This window comes from Larimichthys crocea, chromosome X (genome assembly GCF_000972845.2).
Source record: "Larimichthys crocea isolate SSNF chromosome X, L_crocea_2.0, whole genome shotgun sequence".
Taxonomy (NCBI): Eukaryota; Metazoa; Chordata; class Actinopteri; family Sciaenidae; genus Larimichthys; species Larimichthys crocea.
This window is the reverse complement of record NC_040020.1, coordinates 23,328,269-23,347,479: the sequence shown is the minus strand read 5'-3', so window position 1 is coordinate 23,347,479 and position 19,211 is coordinate 23,328,269. Positions and strand designations below refer to the sequence as shown.

Sequence of the window (19,211 nt, the reverse complement as noted above, 5' to 3'; positions counted from 1 at the left end):
ATTCAGACAATAGAAGAATGTTTATGCAAAATAAATCCACTCCCAGATGTTATTCTGTGTCCCACCACAATGTTGTGGTATACATTTTTATCTATGATGCATCAGTGTTCACTAAGTCACCTGTTCCTTAGGCTGAAATGTCCCACACCATACCCCCCTCCATGTTCAAGTCATTTTTATGTCTCTCCATTCAAACTTCAAACAACTCTTTATACCAATCTTCCTCTGTCCATTTCTTTTAGGTGTTTCACTCTCTGTTTCTCTTTCAGTAATGTTTCTTTACTGCTATTCTGCCAACAGGTCCTTCTTCACCTAGTTTCCGACAGTTCTGGAACAAACCGTTGCACTATTAGTTGTTGTGGCATTGATCTTGTCACGCAGTTCTCGTGAGGTCTTTCTTCTTCGGTCCTTAAGACTGAGAATTCTGAGAAGCTTCACTTCTGTCCTCCTCTGTGGCTCTTCCTGAGGTTTCTTCCACCTTTTTTCCCTGTTAAAGGTTTTTCCTCACTCAAACCAAGGGTCTAAGGACAGAGGGTGTCACTCCCTGTACAGATTGTAAAGCCCTCCGAGGAAAATGTATTTTGTGACTTTGGGGTATACAAATAACATTTGATTTGAAAGTCCTGCAGCCTGTCCTGCTTTAAGACTTGATGTTCAAGACCTGAGGAGATCCCCTGCATCAAAATATAACATTCTAATAATGTTCTTTGAGTTTTGTGCTTTTTGTTTGATGTCTTCTCTCGCTGTATCTGTAAACATAACTTAACTTCTTAAATGTTTTTCATGTCAAAAAGAAGCTGGAATCTTGATAATTATAAAAATATTTCATATTGTTTTAGAGAAATCTGAAAGAGACAAACATAAAACATCTTGTTTTATTTTGGTGTTAATAACATGTTCAGAAAATGACTGACTTTTAGAAGAAAAAAAAAAAAGATTTCATGTGTTAACATGACTATACAATATGGACTTTGTTCCTGCAACCTTTTGAGTCTGATCGCAGAGCCCAGAATCAAATCTGTAAAAAGTCATTTGTGTTTAATCAAACTTGAAGCACAAATGATGAAAATGTTGATTATCGATGATACTACATTTACCTGCAAAAGTAACAGCTGTGTGCTTAGATTATAAAAATGATCTCCACATGAACAAAATGTTGCTGTTCTTTAAAATCACATCCAGACCTGCAGGTTCACAGAGTTCATTCAGAAAATGAAGACTGAGATCAAACAGCTGATCAGTTCGTATACAGTTTATTGTTGAAGACAAAGATATTTCCCATGTATAATGGCTGTTCCTACACAATAAGAAAACTACTAACTAGATGGGATTCTTCATAGATGAGTTTTATGAACTTGAATAAAGTTGTAGTTATTTAAATTGAACTGCCTAGCTATGATCAGAACTAAAAGAGATGACATAAAAACAACAGAAAAAAAGCATTACACCTCTTAGCTTTTCTCTGAAGCCATCTCCCATTTCTCCAGAAAATCCTGGAGGTTCAGATTATAAACATCGATGCCTTTGGGGGACAGATGAACGCCGTCTGTCCGATACAGACCTGTGTTTGCGCCGCACCGTATGTTGTCGTGGGTCAGCGAGGTGCCACCCAGGTCTGAGATGATGTTTTGGATCCTGCGATTCACTGTGGTTCGGACCAGATCAACTTCATGGCTGTCCTCTGAGTGGCGCCACGCCCTGCGAGGGAGGATGTTGGACCACACGAGGACACACTGCGGGAAAATGCTCCTCATGGACGTCAGGTCCTTCTTGACAGAGGCCAGCAAGTCAGTGGGGCTGTCAGTGCTCAGGTCGTTGCCGCCCAGGTGTATGATGAGGACGTCCGGGTTGGGCCAGGTGACCTTCAACTGGTGGAGCTGGGGCAGGAGCTGGGGCCACGTCATGCCCTGAGTACCCTTCCACCAGATGGCCACCTTGCTAGGGTCCATGCCCAGCTGCATACCTACCTCTGGAGACTTGGCCCGTGACTCAGCCCAGAAGACCAGCGAATGACCACATATCCAAATGTTCTTGGGCTCACTGCTGATTGGCTTGCCTACAAATTTTCACAGAATACATTTGTAAGTTGTAATGCCAGAAGAAGCTTTTTTAATAGTTTTTCCAAACTATCTCTGACTGTACATCGGGCCCTCAAGATGGTTTCACAAAGATCTGTTGGTCTGGTCTGTAGACTTTGGCCAGTACTGGTTGTGCTCTTTGACCAGTCTAATACCTTTATCAATGTGAACTACAGAAATGTTAAAAATGGTCTTTCAGCACCTTTGCTGTGGACAAAACACAGAGATTGTGGAAGAAGATAGACAGACGTCAACATGACTTGGATATCTATCGAAGTTTGAATAAAGCCACTTGATGTTTGTGAAACCAGCCACATATTTTTTTTTTTTTTTTTTACAGACTACAAGCACCAAATATTTACCAAATATCCTGCACAGAATCAACCTCTCAGCCTCTTTGTAGCTTTTTCCATTATTTGCCTTTCTCCTTGTTGTTCCGACTTTATTCTGTATCAAGGGTTGTCATACATTTGTTAATTTCAGAAGCACCTTCTTATTTATTAAAATTTTCGACTTCATATCAAACATCATTTAATTTACTTGCGCAATAGTTACTGTATCAGGAAACTTTGTCATGTACTTTACAGTTTAACCATTTCATAGTAATAACTAATTAAAAATGTCCTAACGTAAAACCAAAAGACGACAGACTGATCACAGGAAAATGTCTGTAGTTAACGTTTGGAGAATCTCATATTTTAGTGTTGGATGCTTAATTTAAGACAATTATCTGCCCATTTGTTAAACAATGAGAAAATTCTTAGTCTGATCAATCAAGAGATCAAAATGATCACCTACCTTCACCATCAAGACAACAAATAGTGCCATTCTGCAATGCACAACTTTTCTTTGTCATTTCAAACCTTCAACTTCACTTTAAAATCAAACTGCATTCATGATAAAACACTTCACAGTAAAGATTTGAATGTTTGATGACATTAAGCTGCGGATTTATATCGTCTCCTAGCTAACTACTGACTTCATATATCACATCGCCCACGTTTTGCTGGCTGTGTATGGAAACATAACATGCAACAAAAATGCAGCAAAGCTCTAAAAAAAACATTTGAATCCTGATAATAGTTAACGTTTATCATTAAAACTTATTTCTATCAAATTACAAAACTTTGCCCTCGTGAAATTATCATCACCAAATTCTTGTTCTAAGTTTCTGATGGTCTAAAGTTCATTAAGGGTCCAGTATTTCATTTAGAGGAAAGGAAATGAACTGAATCTCAAACTGCATCAACACCATTACACTTGGTTTGTAAAAATGTACTTCTCTTCAGTGTTTCAAGTGGAAACAGAAGAACAAGCCAATGAATGACTGAATGAATATCATGTTGAAAGTGGCCCATCATATCCTGAAATCAACATGTTGTAGACCACAGAGCTGCTGAGCTGTGGAGGGTGTCTCATGGGTGTTTGAAAAGTTGATTAACGGCATGTTCATCTACATGTTTCTTTTGTATTGAAGGTTATTTGAGACATTTTTCCATTTCTGTTCCCTGACTCCATACTGGACCTCATCAACATTTCCACCTTAGTCTAAGCTGTTTTTCTGTCCTGTGACATCACAGGATGGCAACATGTGATCAGAAGTTACCTGAGCGGTGTGTTTAAAGGCAAAGATGTGACTCGACTTGTCATCACATTGGGTTTAAATACGCATAATTGAGGAGTGACGAGCGGCCTACTGTTGCTCAGGTGATGGAAGTGCAAAAGTTCAAACACCATCTGAGATGTGACGATCAGTGTTTAATTCAAACACTGAACAAAGAACAGACCATAAACATGAAGTCTGGATAAGTCAGTAAAATGTGCTGGCATTAAATACAGTATTATCTGACATCTAAACATGTTTAAAACAATGACCATGGCTGTCTAACAGGACTGTTATAGTGCATAAATTCACGACTAACGTTCTAGTCTAAAGATTCCTGATATCACTGACTCAACTTTAACATTAATATTGAACAGCCAAAGATACCTAAAAGCTCTCTACGTTAGCTCTGTGAAGCTAACTCAAGGGACAGTTAGCTGAGCTTAGAGTTGTGAGGGTCCCATTCAAAGGTATTAAAGCTGACAGGTTTAAAAATACTAATGTGATTAATAAATACTTCTTTAGTAGGCTGAACTCATTAAGAAGTATGTAAGCTCAGATAAGATGTTATGAAATATTACTCAAACCATATTTATAAGAATAATCACAATGACATTAGAGATGGACAGCTAGTAAAAGCTCTCTATATTAGCTTTCTGAGCGAACATTTCACAGTTATTATGTTTAGAAGTTTTTTTAAAAATAATTTAGCTTCAAGGCTGCATGACATTACTAAACATATACTCTATGATGACCACAACATTCAAAAGAAGCATTATAAGATTTACTGACTGAATATAGATTAATAACTTACTGTGTTACCTGTGTTAGCTGTTGATGATCACATCTGACACTGTTTGAGCTATGTGATGGTCAAAGCTACTGATGTTAGCTTCTTGAGCTAACAGTTTCACAGGCTGGAAGGACAAATTCTGCTGGCTATAACTAAAAAACCTGTCAGATGAAAATGAGACACTGTCTGCAGTTTGGTGCGACCTCAGGGATGTGCGAATGTCTACAGTCATGCCGTTCTTACCTCTGGGACTCGTCATGACCTTGGTGACCAAACATTAATGGATTCAAACAGTGAAGAGCCGAACGTTCCACTTAGATTCGAGGTTTAGTGACTGGACACAACACTGACTACAAATGTAATATACAATGAAGTAAAAGCATAGCCTGCACTGCTGCTGAAATAATGTAACTGTGCCACCAATTTAAGATATAAATGTCTGTGTGTAGTCGTGTAGTTTGTAGCTTTACATCCAAACAGACTTAACAATTAGGCTTTGCTTGGCGTGGTCACAATCACAAGTAGTCTTCTGGATTTTCTCTGAATACCTGGAAATCGCAGCTTTGAATTTCCTTCATGGTTAAATCAGCCTTTCATTTGCTCTTGCACTCACTCCTGTCAATACAACCTTAAATGTTAATATCAAGGTAATTCTTTCTAGACTGTGTGCTGGACAATTTAAACAATGTCTGTGAACGTCATCTTAAACTAAAAGGCAAACAGTATCTAACTAGTTAACATGAGAGCTGCTAACCAAGTATGTATGAGTTGTACTCCAAAACCTACTAACGGATCAGTCTGTACTCCTGTTTGTAGCACTTTGTCTTCATCCTTCAGTGTGATTCCTCAACAGCTGAAGTCTTAGGTTTATTTAAACAGCATCATCTAGCAGGTCTGATATCTCTCTTTACAGCTTTTACCATCAACCAACACCAGATCAAATTTATGTTTAGGAGTGTTTTTATGCTAGCTGTACTGCATTTACACTCAGTGGTCACAATTTAAGTACAACTTCTTTGTATCAAGTTGTGTGTGGGAGAACACAATGATTGTTTCAATAGTAGTCGATAGTTTGAACAATGCTGATGTGGTACCAGCTGCTGCAGAGTCCGTTACAGTACAGGTGTGAGACTCAGCATTTGATGAAGGAAGACTGTTGTAGAGGTGACAAGGTGTGCCTGCTGAGTGACCACTGAGTGTAACACTATCTAAGCTGGAAACACCTGATCCAAACAAAACTACCTTTATTAAAGTTATCGGTGTAAATAAATGTCTAGCTATCGACTGGGTATCCAACCAAAATCACTTCTCTGATTCTGACCAAAGTGTTTCTGTAGGATCAAGTCTCAAAGCTGGTACAAACACTCGTTAATTTAATGTTAACTATTAAAAAAAAAATAGGCAGTGTTGGCTGCACTAATATTTAAATATTTTGAACAGTACTTAAACTAACTACATGCCTATGTTAACCTCTCATCATCTCATCTGACTATATAGAGCTTTTTGGGTACCAATAAAGACACCGTAGAAAGAGAAAAAAGATGTTACTTTGTGGAGCTCAGATTGCAGTTTGGCTTCTTGTCTTGATCGCTGGGATGAATCACTTGGCTCAGCTAACACGTAGCTCTGCAGTGCACTTAAGACATCTTGGTAACAAAGACAGGCTTATGGCTCCATGTCGAGGCATAGCGGTTTATGTGCTGTTACTACGTCGGAGGGCGCAAGAGCTTCTAGAAAAATGTATATGATGAAGAAACCTCCAGGACAAAACTTCTTGCCGTGATCAAAGTGAGAAAAGATACTTCATGTTAACATGCAAACATCTGTGTAGCTTTGTAGTAGGGCTACGACTACTGAGTGAAATCCTGAGCTGAACTTTGAATCATTTCCTAACCGGTGAGAATCTACGGTGACACCGAAAGACCACTTCGAATGGGAAGCATAAATTAAACTTAGCTGTTGTATCTATGACTGAGCCTAACAGAGCTACTGAGGCCTTGCTAATCACTTGTATACTTAGGTCCAGACTATACTTAGAGATGATGCGTCCCGTTGTAATGTTTCTACCACATCTCTGGAGATGTGACTAATCTTTACCTCTGGGTTTGTTGCCACAGCCTGGCTAACTGTCTGGGAGAAAGAATATTTTTACCTGTTCAAAGTCCCCGTCAAGTCAAAGAAAATGAAAACATGGTGTTTATCTTCTTTAATCCTAAAAGTAATATAAACAGCAGGCAGCTGTAAAATGTTATGAAAATGTTTGATCAAGCAGCACGCCAACATAACCTTACTGAATGCTGAATCCCTGTAAGTGAAAGGTAGTTAATAGTAATTCAACAGTTTGTGATACCTGGGGGGATCAGTGTGCCGTCCTTGTTCTTCTCTTCTTTCTTGCGGGTGAGCCTCTCCTTGTACTGCTGCTCCCTCTTTTCCATAATCCTCTGATTATACAAATCCAGCTGCGACATAAAAACAACACCTGGTCAAAGCTTTCTCCTGTGCAGCTTAAACACAGTCCCACAAGTCATCCGACTTTTACTTCTTCAGTTTAGATTTCACAAGACTTACTTTACATTACTCTGATCTGATCTGAGCAGTCATACCACTGCTGAACATACCTTCTCCTTCTGCTTGGTCTTTATGTCCTCGTCTGTCTCTGTTGAGGTCTGAAGACTAGAGGCTGATGGAGACTCTGTGGGTAAACTGAACTGGACTGTTTTGACTGGTTTAGCTGGTGGCTGCGCAGCCAGAGATTTGACAGTCTCAATGACCTTCAGGCATCTGGCCACTGTGGTAGAGATGGTTGCTTGGTCGCTGCTTGTAGGGCTTGATGTTGCTGGTGTTGTTGATGGTGGTGTTGGTGTTACTACAGCAGTGGTTACAGACTGCAAAGGACTGCAGGAGATCAGAGGTAAAGATGCAGCAGGCTGGCCAATAAAAGGAAGGACTGCATGACTGGTGGGTGGAGCAAAAGGAGGTTGTCCGGGAGAACGTCGGGGTGGAGGCCCAGGAGGAGGCCCTGGAGGAAGCTGTCCAAGACGCAGTGGAGGAGGCCCAGGAGGAGGTCCAGGGGGGGGGCCTGCAGTAGGGCCAAATGTCTGGGGTGGCTGACTAGCTGCAGGAGGAGCTGGAGTGCTCATGCTGAGGGTTGTGGGGCTCTGAGTTGGAGGAATCTGTGTAGTGATTCCAAGGGGCCAGTTGATTTGTGAGGGTGGATGCTGGTAGTGAGCAGGACCAGGAGAAGGTTTCACGGGAGGAGCGGTGGAGGGTGTGCTCCCTATTGTTTTAGTAAGACTCTGCAACTGTTGTGCCTTCTTTAGTGCCTCCAACTCTTGCTGGTCTAGGAATCCTTCATACTCCGAAACAGCTTCATGTCTGTTGAGCGGCTCCACACTGGAGGACCTGACAGGGGACGGGGAATGGATGTGATCCAATTCAATGGATCCAGTTCTACTTGTTCGCAGTGCTTCCCTTGGTGATGACAAAGTCTCTCTTTCTGTGGAAGAAGACTTTGGGCTGTAGATCTTCTCTTGGGCTCGGCTTGCCAATTTGGACATATCTCCTGTGCTCAGCTTCAGGCCAATTGTACGCAGTAGACTCTGGATCTTGTCGTAGGGTTCTGTCTGACTCTTTGGTTCCTCGCTGGTTCTCTCTACTGAGGACCGTTTATGGCTGACTTGTTTCTTTTCCCCTTCCAGTGTCAGGCTGCTGCTGCTGGGTTTCTCTTGAGCCAATCCCACAATCCGAGAGAAACCCCTGCCATCTTGAATTGCCCGCTCATGAGGCAGAAGGTCATCATTCACATAAACTGGTTTTGATTTCTTTTCAGCATCCACCTTTTTATTCAGCATGTCGAGGAAGCGATCGAGTGGTGGTTTCTCAGCTGGAGGTGATTGGCATGGTGTTGTATTCATCAGTTTGGGAGAGGGGCTTCGAGGAGGCGGTTCTGTGGGAGAAGGAGGTCTGAAAGGGGGTCGGGAAGATGAAGGGGAAACAGTATAGTGCGGTTGGGTGGAGGCAGCAGGAATTCTCCCAGGGTGAGGAGGAGATGAGGAACTATGGCGTTCTGGAGAATGGCTCTGTTTAACAGGACAATATGGATCATTGTATGGTCGGTCCACGTATACTGGGTCGTAGTATCGGTTGTCATAGGGTTCATCATAAACATCGTAGCGATCTGTGTAACGTTGGCTGGCAGATGGAGGGCCAGCATACGGTGCTTCACCATAGACACGACTTTCATAAGGGCGGTCACCGTAGGGACGGTCATCATATGGGCGTTTATTGTAAGGTCGACTTGTGTACGGCTCACCGTAGCGGTCATCATAGCGCCGATCTTGGTAAGGACTATATGGCCGGTCATAATAAGGATCGTCATAGAGGTGAGACAGATGGCCTTCTGGTTGTTTTTTCAAGGTGGATCGGACTGGTTTATACTCAGTAAGTGGGACTGTGATCCTGCCATGGTTGTAGTCTATGCAGGTCCTCTGTCCAGGGTCTACGTCCACCAGAGACTTTTTGTAGGCAATCATCTCGTTCAGCTCCTCCAGCTCACGCTTCTTCCTTGCCAGCTCATCGTCCATGACTCCAACACGTCTGGGAGGAGGACTCACCTCCCTCCTTCTCTTGTGACTTTCTTCGCGCTCTCTGCTGATCTTGCTCCTCCTCTTGTGGGTCCGGTCCTTGCTCCTCTCCCTGCTCCTGCTGCGACTCCTGCTGGAGCTCTTGCTTCGGCTGCGACTCTTCTTGGGGCTGTTGGGGTGCCTGTTTGACCTCTCTCTGCTTCGGCTTCGCTTGTGCCTGCTGCTTTTATGGTCATGGTCTGCACTGGTGCTGTGTCTCTGTTTGATGATACGTCCAAACTGGTCTCTGGGCGGACTCCTGCTCCTACTTTTACTCCTACTCTTGGCCCTACTCCTACTTTGACTCCTGCTTCTACTTCTGCTCCTGCTGAGTCCGTATCTACGCCGCGTCGCACTGTAATCCCTTCTGCTGATACCGGTCTTGCTGTCCTGTGATCTAAGACTCTTCACCACCGCCTTCAGCTTTTCTGCGTCTGGTTTTCCTTTCCTGAAATGTCAGATGCAAATGAAACACATCACACACAAGTTTATCCTCTTAGAATACTTTAGTGTAATTTCTGTACATCCTGTATAGATGCCAATGTGAAATACATAACTTACGCAGAGCCAATGTTACATACAGATTACAGAGAAGTACAAACCCTATTCCAAAAAAGTTGAGATGTGTAAAATGTAAATGTTATTGGGACAGGCCTCAATACCTTTCACATAAAACTTGATGGAAAATACCATAAAAATTATTTATTTAATTGAATTAAAAACAACATGTAAATGATTTTCCAACAGAACAAATAAATTCAGAACTCACTCAGCGTCTTCTGAAGACTTTGTCAGCTTGATGGTCATCTACCAAAAGAGACAAACACATTAAAGACAGTCAACAATGATCTCTGACAACATCCTGTGACTAACTGATTTTTAATCATTTGTTAAATACAGAAAAAAAGCTGATGAGATCAGTTCATGTAGCTCAAATATTTTGAACAAAAGTGGGTCCAGATCAAAGTGAAAACAACAGAAACAAGAGGAAGCTCTTCAGATATAAATCCAGTCCTAACCTTTCCTTTGGTCGCTCCAACACCGCCCAGTTTACGAACAGGCAGGAAGACGCTCTCCACGTGGCGTTTGATCCTGATGGCCTGGTTCCCCCCCTCTGCTGTTTCATGCTGGTGAAAAAATAACAGGTGTTTGATCAAGATAATGTCCAAGATAAAATACATCACACAAATCAGAACAAGTCAAGGACCAAGACATGTCAAGAATCAGACCACTTCAAGTCCTCCATCCTGGAACATTTAATCTGACACCTGAAACAATCTGAAACAAACTGGACTGACGATCAGAGACAAGCTGGACATTCCCTGACCACCTGAGACCAGTCATGATAAAAAGGAAGAAGAGGACTCACCGGGACGACACTGAACTCGACCTTCTCATTCAGCTCCAGTTTCTTCTTCTCGATCACCTCGGACATGTGGAAGTAGAGTTGAGGGTTCTGAGTGCATTTGATGAGTCCTGAGTCGTCCGAGAACTCGATCACGATTCCCTGGTGAGACACACAAAAAATGAAAACATGTCCCAGGGTTCAGCTGGTTGAACCAGGTTGAAATGTTGGCTCTCCGGCTGCTCCAACTCAAACTCTGTGGACTAAACAAACTCACGACTAACGCGAGCAGATGGCGGTCATAGTCTTACGTGTCGACGCTGTTCAATGGACTCTTCAAAGGAGTCGGGGAGAATCTCTACGTAGGTCGCTCGTTCCTCTTTGGTCTCCTGATGGGTGGCGATGTTGAAACGCACCTTCACAGATCAAACAGTTAAGGATGAGAGCTCTACAGAAAGAAGGTGCTGATTTCAGTTCAGGGAAACAACAAAGCTGCACTTCAAATACAAAGAGACTGAGCGTCGTTTCGTGTGGACACACCTGAGAACTGTCCTTTAATTAACAACCAGTGGCTCATCAATGTCTCAGATTCTCTGATATGTGTCATGTTAGCCATTAGCTGTTAGCCAACATGCGTCTATCAAAGTAGGTCTGAGTTAAAAAAAAAAATCAAACCTCAATTTGTCACATTCAGATTTAACAGGAACAATAAAAACGTGATTTGACTGTTTCTTTTGTAATTATAGGGAATGTCTGTAAATCAGACCTCACCAGGAGGAAATACAGACACACACGTCTTTTGTTGTCCTAACCCTAACCTGTCTACATCCTGGTTTGATCTAAATCACCTGACTTCCTGTGACATCACTTCCTCTCACCTTGTCTCCATCCAGCATGGTGGCGGTGGTCAGCAGATCATTGGTACAGAAGGAAAGCTGTTTCTGTTGACCGTCGATGGTCATCACCAGTCGACCCATCTCTGGGGCTGTGCTGGCTCTGCCCCCTGCTGCAGCTCCGCCTCCAGTGTCAGCTGACTGATTCTTCATCATCACCTCCTCCTCCTCCTTTTTCACCTCCAACTTTACCTCCTCTCCTCCATCTGCTTCAGGTTTTCCCTTCACCCCTTCATTCTCCTCATCTGTTTTCTCCACCTTAATTTTGAGCTGAAAGAAAAAAAACTGATTAGTAAACACAAATGTTATTTTGACGTCTTCACGTCTGGAAAAAAGAATATCAGACTCCAGGACTTTTCCATGGTTTCAAGAGTTTTCCAGTATTTTTTGTACCTGTCCGAGGAGAGTCTGTCCAGCCTCAGCGCCTCCTCCTCCACCTCCTAGTTGCTCCTTTGGCTCCATCTTGATTTTCTTGATGTTTTTGGAAATGGCTTTGAGGACGGTGCCTTCGAATCGCTCCTTGCTGATGTCGTCCATCGTGTCAGGGACTCTTATTTTGAAGCCGAGCGGCGTCCACTACAGGACATCAGAAAGACAGTGAGCAGTAAGAAACAGGTGAGTTAGTTTTAGTCCCTGACCACATGAATACACGGCCTCACACAATACACTTTGTTTCGTTTTTTTAAAAATCTCAGTAAACTTGGCATCGTTTCCAGAAATATCTGCGTCCACACAGATTCACTGGAAATGACCCAAAACGCTGTAGTACATATGCCAGGCCTGTATGTGGCGCTGTGACGCCGCCACACCAATAACCTAAAACTGGAAGAGAAGCCATGGAGCATGCGTACAAAGGTCACGCGCTGTTTACCAACATGTTCTTTTGTTGCTCCTCGCAGTAATATAGAAGCAGAAGGTTTTGTTGTAGCAGCCGTGATAGACTTGAGTAGTTTCTGTCGTACGAGCACAAGCCTGTAGTCTGCCGTTGCTGTTGTTGTTATGACGCATCTAGCGGCGGCGGCTAAGGTTAAAGGTTAAAGGTTAGAGAGGCGAGGCTTTTATGTCACTGTTTCTGAAAAAATCTGCATTTGGCATCTAGACGACTCCAGGCTATCCGGTGTTTTAGGATTTTCCCACTCTGGGACCCGTTCTCAAAAAATACCGGTTTCACACCTCGAAAAAGCCGGATCTATCTAGACACGAGGCCAAAACGATAAAGTATTTATGCGGATTCGAAAAAAAACGTACTTGTGTGGACAGGCCCTCAGTTAGTTTGAGTTCAGTCATCTGATTTCTGTGTATCCATTATTGTCTATTGACAGCTTCTCACTTTGCATTTGGCTGCCTCCAGCGCTGCCGCCACCTCCTCCTTCTTCTTCCTCTCCACCTCCTCCCTCCTCTTCCTCTGCTCAACCTCTTGTTTCTTCTTCTTGGCCTCCTCCTCACGTCTTTTCTGCTCCTCCAGGATTTGGTCTTCGGCCCTCTTTGTCCTCAGGAGCCTGATCGCTCTCTTCTTTGATTTCACCTGCAGAAACAAAAGACCAGCGCCAGTCCATCAAACATGTTCACTTCCTGTTGTGAGGTCAGTCGAGCGGTGAAAACAAACAGGAAGTGGCCTTTAAACTGAGGTCAGGATCATAACTGTCAGACTCACCATGGCGACTGTAAACTCCACCTCCTTGTGGATGTCTGTGGCCGTGAACTCTGTGTCGCTGAAGTTCTCACAGATGCCGAAAGGAAGTTCGCCATGCTCGTCTGAGTTGACAATGCCTTCGTCAGCTCCCAGCCAAGTGATGATGCCCTGGAAGAAGAACCAGAGCCAGAACTCACTGATCCATTGATGATCTGAACAGCCTTTGTGTGAAGTCGCTGTTAAAGGATAGCATATTTCACTGTGGATGGATGAGGCCCTGAACACAGGAGTCAATCTACAGTCACTAACATGTTAACACACCAAAGTTGCACAATAACGCCATCAGAGACAGAGATGAAGAGAAGAGGGAGAGGATGAGGTTGACTGAAGGGTGCTGTTTAGGTGCTGATGTGTACTACAATAAGGGTAGTCTGTCACTATCGGTGTTACTGCCACAATGTGTTTTCTGCACTTTTCTTATAATCTTTAACAGCAGTTAACTACCTCAAAATGAATGACGTGTTCTGCATGCACAAATACATCTCTGAACTTTAGCAGCACACTGAACAACGTTACCAGCCACCGTCTATGTGGAAAAAGTCATGAGATAACTGAAGTTATGATTTGGCAAGATAAAGGGGGTAAATGGACTGAACTTATATAGCACCTTTCTAGTCTTCCGACCACGCGCTTTTACATATCTCATTCAGACATTCATACACTGATGGCATTGGCTGCCATGCAAGCCAACAGCTCATCAGTTTTAGGAGCAAACCATTCATACACACCGATGCCGCAGCACAACGGACATGCAAACTAGAAGAACCGGAGATTGAACTGCCGATCATCTGATTAGTGGACGACCCACTCTATAACTGCCTGCGGTCTTACCAGTTCTCTCTTCTCCTTGGTGTAGCTAAAGGTGAACGGGACTTTGGGTTTGATGTTGGCCGCTCTCCTCTTCTTGGTCATAACATCCACCAGCAGGTTGATCAGCACGTGGTCATTCTTTAGCAGTGTGACGCCACAGTCCTGGTGGTCGAAGGTCACGTTGGTGCTGGCGGGCCCAATGTTGGCATGAATCTGACCCAGGTAACCCTCTATGGTAGACTACAAAGAGGTTAGAGTCAGACTCATGCACCAAGTTTGACAGGACAAAGGGTTTCTTTATGTTCTTGTCAGAGTCAGTTTCATTTCAAAGAGTTCAGCTCCAAACAAGCTTGAAAATGCAATTCAGAAGGGCGTGAAGACTGACCCAACAACCCCCCAACATCAATACTACTGATTATTGATCTATTCTGACCACTCAATGAGCTGCTGTTAAAATCAGACTTTTCCATAATGTGTTTCCTGTTTGGTCAGTTACTGATGGGCAACCAACGGCGTTCTTTGTGTGGTGTCTCACTCACTGTGGGCTCAATGATTGGCTGGCTGACCACGCCCTCGTACAGCTCCGTGTCCAGATGCATGTTGGGCGCCAGCTGCGGCTTGACGTTGGCCTTCCCTTTGAGCCATTTGGAAGAGTCTTCTTTGCCATCGTGATCTGTGTTTTGGGTCTCGGCTTCCTCGATGGCAGCAGTGGCGGAGCAGAGCGTCAGGAGGAGGGGCTCCTTCACCCTCCGAATCCGGATGGCCCGCTTCCCCGCTCTCAGCTAAGGACAAACCCAAACAGATTGATGTCTGAGAATAAAGTTCAGTCCAGAAGAAGGAGGGAAGAAGGTCAAAATAAGTCCCCCTGCCCCCCAAGTCCTCACCATGATGGCGGTAAACTCAACGGTCTCATTGACGTCCTCGGCGGTGAACTCGATGTCACTGAAGTTCTCTGTGGTGCTAAAAGAAAGCTTGCCGTGTTGGTCGGACTTGATGAGGCCTTCATTGTCTTTGAGGCTGACAATGACTCCCTGCAGAGGTAGAGTTCAAACACCAACTCAACCACAGTTAAGAATGCAGATTTACACCACACGTGAATGGTGAGCAGCTCTCACCTCCTCCCTCGTCTCCTTGGTGTGACTGAAGGTCGAAGGGATTTTGGGTTTGATGTTTGTGGCTCTCCTCTTTTCGCTGACAATGTCGGTCAGCAGGTTGATGAGCACCTGATCATCCTTCAGTAGCGTCACTGTGCTGTCCTTCCTGTCGAATGTTAGGCTGGTCCTCAGTGGCCCGATGTTCACGTGAACCTGACCGGGGTACTGACGCTCGCCAGGCTGCGGAGCAACAAAACCGACAGGGTCAACATCAGGAAACAGGAAAGACGACAGTGCCTCGATGGGTTAATGTGTAAACTGACCTGAGGCTCCGTGATGGGCTGACTGACCACCGCCTCATAGATCTCTGGGTCCACGTTCTCAGTTCCACCCGGAGCCACTTTCACATCCGTCGCTATCAGACTGTTGTTCTGAGAGACAAACAGGAAACAGGAAGTGGTCAGTCAAAGAGAGTTTGATGAAACGTGCAGAGAAAACCAGTCTGACCAGTCTGGAAACAGGAAGCAAAGAGATCGACTTTAACTCATCAAACATCAGACAGAAAAGACGTGTGCGCCTCACCTTCTCCTTGCAGGCCGTGAAGTGGACTCGGACCCCGGGTGTCATGGCTTTGGGGTTTCCAAAGAAGGCGGCAAAGCTGAAGGTGAACTTCTCCAGATCTTCTCTCTCGATGTAGCCGAAGGTCGGCTGAGGAGCACAGACACCAGAAGCTGGATTACTGACTCAATCAGAACTCAAACTGGGCCTGAGTTCTGTGTTGGGGACCATGTCCAAGTCAAACAGAGTACAGATGTCCACTACAGGACCCAGGTCAGAAACTTGGAGGCGTAGTTAAAATGTGATCTGAGGGCATCATTACTCAGGTGACAGTGTGCGTTGGCGTTCTTACCCCGATGAATGAGATGATTCCTGTGGACCGGCCCGGAGGAGGCCTGAGGACACAAACAGACATCAGTTTAGAACCTGGTTTCAACAGGTACCACACCACAGAAGAAGCTATGCAGTGACATCACACTCAGCCACATATTTATGTCTGTTTCTATTGACACACAACTGGATTCATCATTAAATTATTAACGATGGATCGAAGGCTCACTCAGACCAGAACCTCCGAAGACTTCCTGCAATGACCACTTACTTATCAAAGCAGCGTTTTCCCAGCAGGCCGAGGGCTTTGGCGGCCTTGGCGGGATCTGGTTTAGGTTTTGGTTTAGGGGCAGCAGCAGGGTCGTCTGCAGGCGTCGTGACAGCGGGCTCCTCTGTGGACTTCTTAGTTTCCCCCGGAGTCAACTCAGTGGACGGGTTTGAGATCAGAGCTTTGATCTGCAACAACAACAGACTGAGACACAAGACCTGGACCACCACAGGACCTGGACAACTACAGGACTTGGACCACTACAGGACATGCACCCTGTTGTCCGATGTGAAACCAAGAGAAGAAAGAAGGGTCAGAACCGGGTCTGGACTCACCCACTCAGGCTGGTCTGGTGGCGGGTTTGGCATCACTTCCTCTACAACAGGCTGAACACAGACAGAGAGAAAAGGTTCAGGTCTTACAGGTGAACTCACCTGAACATCAGCTGGATAAGCACCTTGGCCCAAACAGAAACGATCAATAATCAATCACAGCACACAGTGACCTGAAGTGATCCACAACAGAGACACCAAATAATACTGGACCAGGAGTGACCTGAAGACCAGGAGGAACCTGCTGAGCTGCTCACCTCTCCAGTCCAACCAGGAGGAGGGTAGGCCGGGAATCCCAATGGAGGGACGCAGGCTGGAAGGGGGACAGGAGGAGGTATGGGCACCGGTCCGTATGCTGCAGGGTCCGGAGGAGGAACAGTGACAGGAGGAGGAACACCGACAGGAGGAGGTGGGAGAGGTCCTGGAGGAACAGCCTCGGGGGGCCACAGCTCGGATGGTCCTTCCCGACCCCAGCCATGGGGTTCCCAGTCCTCTGGACGTGGTCTCCAGTGAGGAGGTCTCCAGTCTTCGGGGTGAAATCTCCAGTCGTTGGGGTGAGGAGCTCTAAGGTCATCGGGGTGAGGAGCTCTAAGGTCATCGGGGTGAGGAGGTCTAAGGTCGTCGAGGTGAGGAGGTCTAAGGTCGTCGAGGTGAGGAGGTCTGAGGTCGTCGGGGTGAGGAGGTCTAAGGTCGTCGGGGTGAGGAGGTCTAAGGTCGTCGGGGTGAGGAGGTCTGAAGTCGTCGGGGTGAGGAGGTCTGAAGTCGTCGGGGTGAGGAGGTCTGAGGTCATCGGGATGAAGACGTCTCCAGTGCTCTGCAGGATGCAGCCAGTCGTCAGGATGCAGCCCCCAGCCAGGCGGCGGCAGTCCTCTTGGTCCCCAGTCCGGGGGCGGAGGTCCCCTCGGGCCCCATCCTTCAGGTGGCAGTGGTCCCCATCCTCCGGGCGGCGGTGGACCCCATTCCTCAGGCGGCGGAGGACCCCAGCCTCCCGGCGGCGGAGGACCCCAGCCTCCCGGCGGCGGAGGACCCCAGCCTGGTGGCCCCATGTCGAAGGGCGGTCCTGCATTGCCCGGCGGCCCCTGACGGGGTCTGTTCCGCATCATGGACGAGGGGCTAAGCTAAGCCAGCTAACCAACAGACCGAACCGAGTCAGGACCCGCGCCACGGGTACTTTGTTTGAGTGTTGACCCTTCAGAACCGGTCGGTGACCGAACATTAACGAACATTAACGAACATTAACGAACATTAACGAACATTAACGAACATTAACGAACATTAACGAACATTAACGAACATTAACGATGATTTCCAGACAAACTGCTCCGCTAACGCTCGCGGCGGGGCTTCTTCTTCCGGAGCGGCGCGCGCAGCGGACAGGTTTTACCGCCACCAGCGGCTCGGAGGAGACACGACAAGATGACGTCATCACTGTCAGTTACTGAACAGTCACGGCAGAGTCCAGCAGAGTCCGGCAGAGTCCAGCAGAGTCCGGCAGAGTCCGGCAGAGTCCGGCAGAGTCCAGCAGAGTCCGCAAGAGTCCGGAAGAGTCCAGCAGAGTCCGGCAGAGTCCGCAAGAGTCCGGCAGAGTCCAGCAGAGTCCGGCAGAGTCCAGCAGAGTCCAGCAGGTGGCGGTAAAGCAGCACCGAGGATGCAGGCTGCCGTTGAAGCCGCAGCAGAAGAAGCGTGTTGTTGCTGCAGCTTCTGGCTCGTTTAACGCGGCGCACCGGAGCTGCTTCACCGGGAACACACAGTCTCTGCGGGAGGACATGTACCGTGGTCGGCCTCCACCGAGAGGAGGCTACCCGCCGCCTTCCGAAGGCAGAGGCCGAGGTCCGCCGCCCCGGGGGCCGTACCCGGCACCGGGCTACAGAGACGAGAGGAACCGGCCCAGGCCTCCGTACCACCCCGGCTACCACGACCACGGTCACCCCGACTCGTACCGCCGCTCCCCGCCGCGCAGGAGGTACCCTTCCCCCGGGTCAGGAAGTCACCGAGGCGGAGAGTACTGGGCCGGTGGTCCGTCGAGAGAGGTGAGTGAGCCGGACTCCGAACCTGCTGAATGACGCTGTAATGTGGGTTTTCCCGCTCAGACCGGGTTCGTTCATGGTTCTGACTCTGGAGGATGAATTGTGCTTCAATGAGCTCTGAACACAGTTTATTAGCACCTGCCCACCAAAGTCCACCAGAACACGGCCCGTTTACCACTGCTGTCTGCTGGGTCGGACTTCAACAACAACTCTTTTCATTCTGAAAGGTTCTGACCCAAACATCAGGCCAACTTCCGGTAACTTCAATCGCCCAAGCCTCACTTCGTCATCAGTCCTTTTACGGTCATTAACGGAAACACACCGTGCTGAGCTGACGTCAGCTAGCATTTTCCGGTCATTAACGGAAACACACCGTGCTGAGCTGACGTCAGCTAGCATCACGAACCGGCTGTAAATCAGTGTTCGGCTGCAGAGGCTCGGTTCTTTGCGGTGGTCCAAACAGAGGCTCGGTTCTGTGATCCGTCACACATCTGTCCAGTTCATGGACCTTCAGGTGGTTTTCATGTCCATGGAGCTTTCAGTTGGACGGACCCACCAAAGATCTGTTGTAATCCAGAACCTCCAAAACTCATAAAGGTGTGGTGTGTTCAGTCTGGGTACAGGTGTGTTCAGTCTGGATCAGGTGTGTTCAGTCGGGTCAGGTGTGTTCAGTCTGGGTCAGGGTGTTCAGTCTGGTCAGGTGTGTTCGTCGGATCAGGTGTGTTCAGTCTGGTCAGTGTGTTCAGTCTGGATCATGTGTGTCAG

At 46.4% G+C, this 19,211-nt stretch overlaps 1 protein-coding gene across 2 annotated transcripts; it reads right to left on the bottom strand.

The window, feature by feature from the left end:
• Window positions 1–861: 861 nt before the first annotated feature.
• Window positions 862–17,872, bottom strand: LOC104936711 (uncharacterized). Of its 2 annotated transcripts, XR_003463076.1 has the most exons (22): window positions 16,677–17,872; window positions 16,423–16,473; window positions 16,091–16,275; window positions 15,842–15,884; window positions 15,514–15,639; window positions 15,255–15,362; window positions 14,953–15,171; window positions 14,722–14,868; window positions 14,377–14,619; window positions 13,859–14,077; window positions 12,989–13,135; window positions 12,665–12,859; window positions 11,728–11,910; window positions 11,320–11,604; window positions 10,753–10,857; window positions 10,466–10,603; window positions 10,116–10,223; window positions 9,866–9,903; window positions 7,093–9,544; window positions 6,825–6,933; window positions 2,441–2,525; window positions 1,916–2,056 (listed from the first exon to the last, which is right to left on the bottom strand). XR_003463076.1 is itself a non-coding variant. In XM_010752790.3 (21 exons), the coding sequence occupies exons 1-21, from the start codon at window positions 17,520–17,522 to the stop codon at window positions 1,452–1,454; spliced, it is 6,552 nt and encodes a 2,183-aa protein (XP_010751092.3). In that variant the 5' UTR covers window positions 17,523–17,862; the 3' UTR covers window positions 862–1,451. The 2 variants fall into 2 exon arrangements, 1 of the variants encoding a protein (XP_010751092.3); XM_010752790.3 differs by lacking the exon at window positions 2,441–2,525 and having other exon boundaries at window positions 862–2,056; window positions 16,677–17,862.
• Between the last annotated feature and the right edge of the window lie 1,339 nt (window positions 17,873–19,211).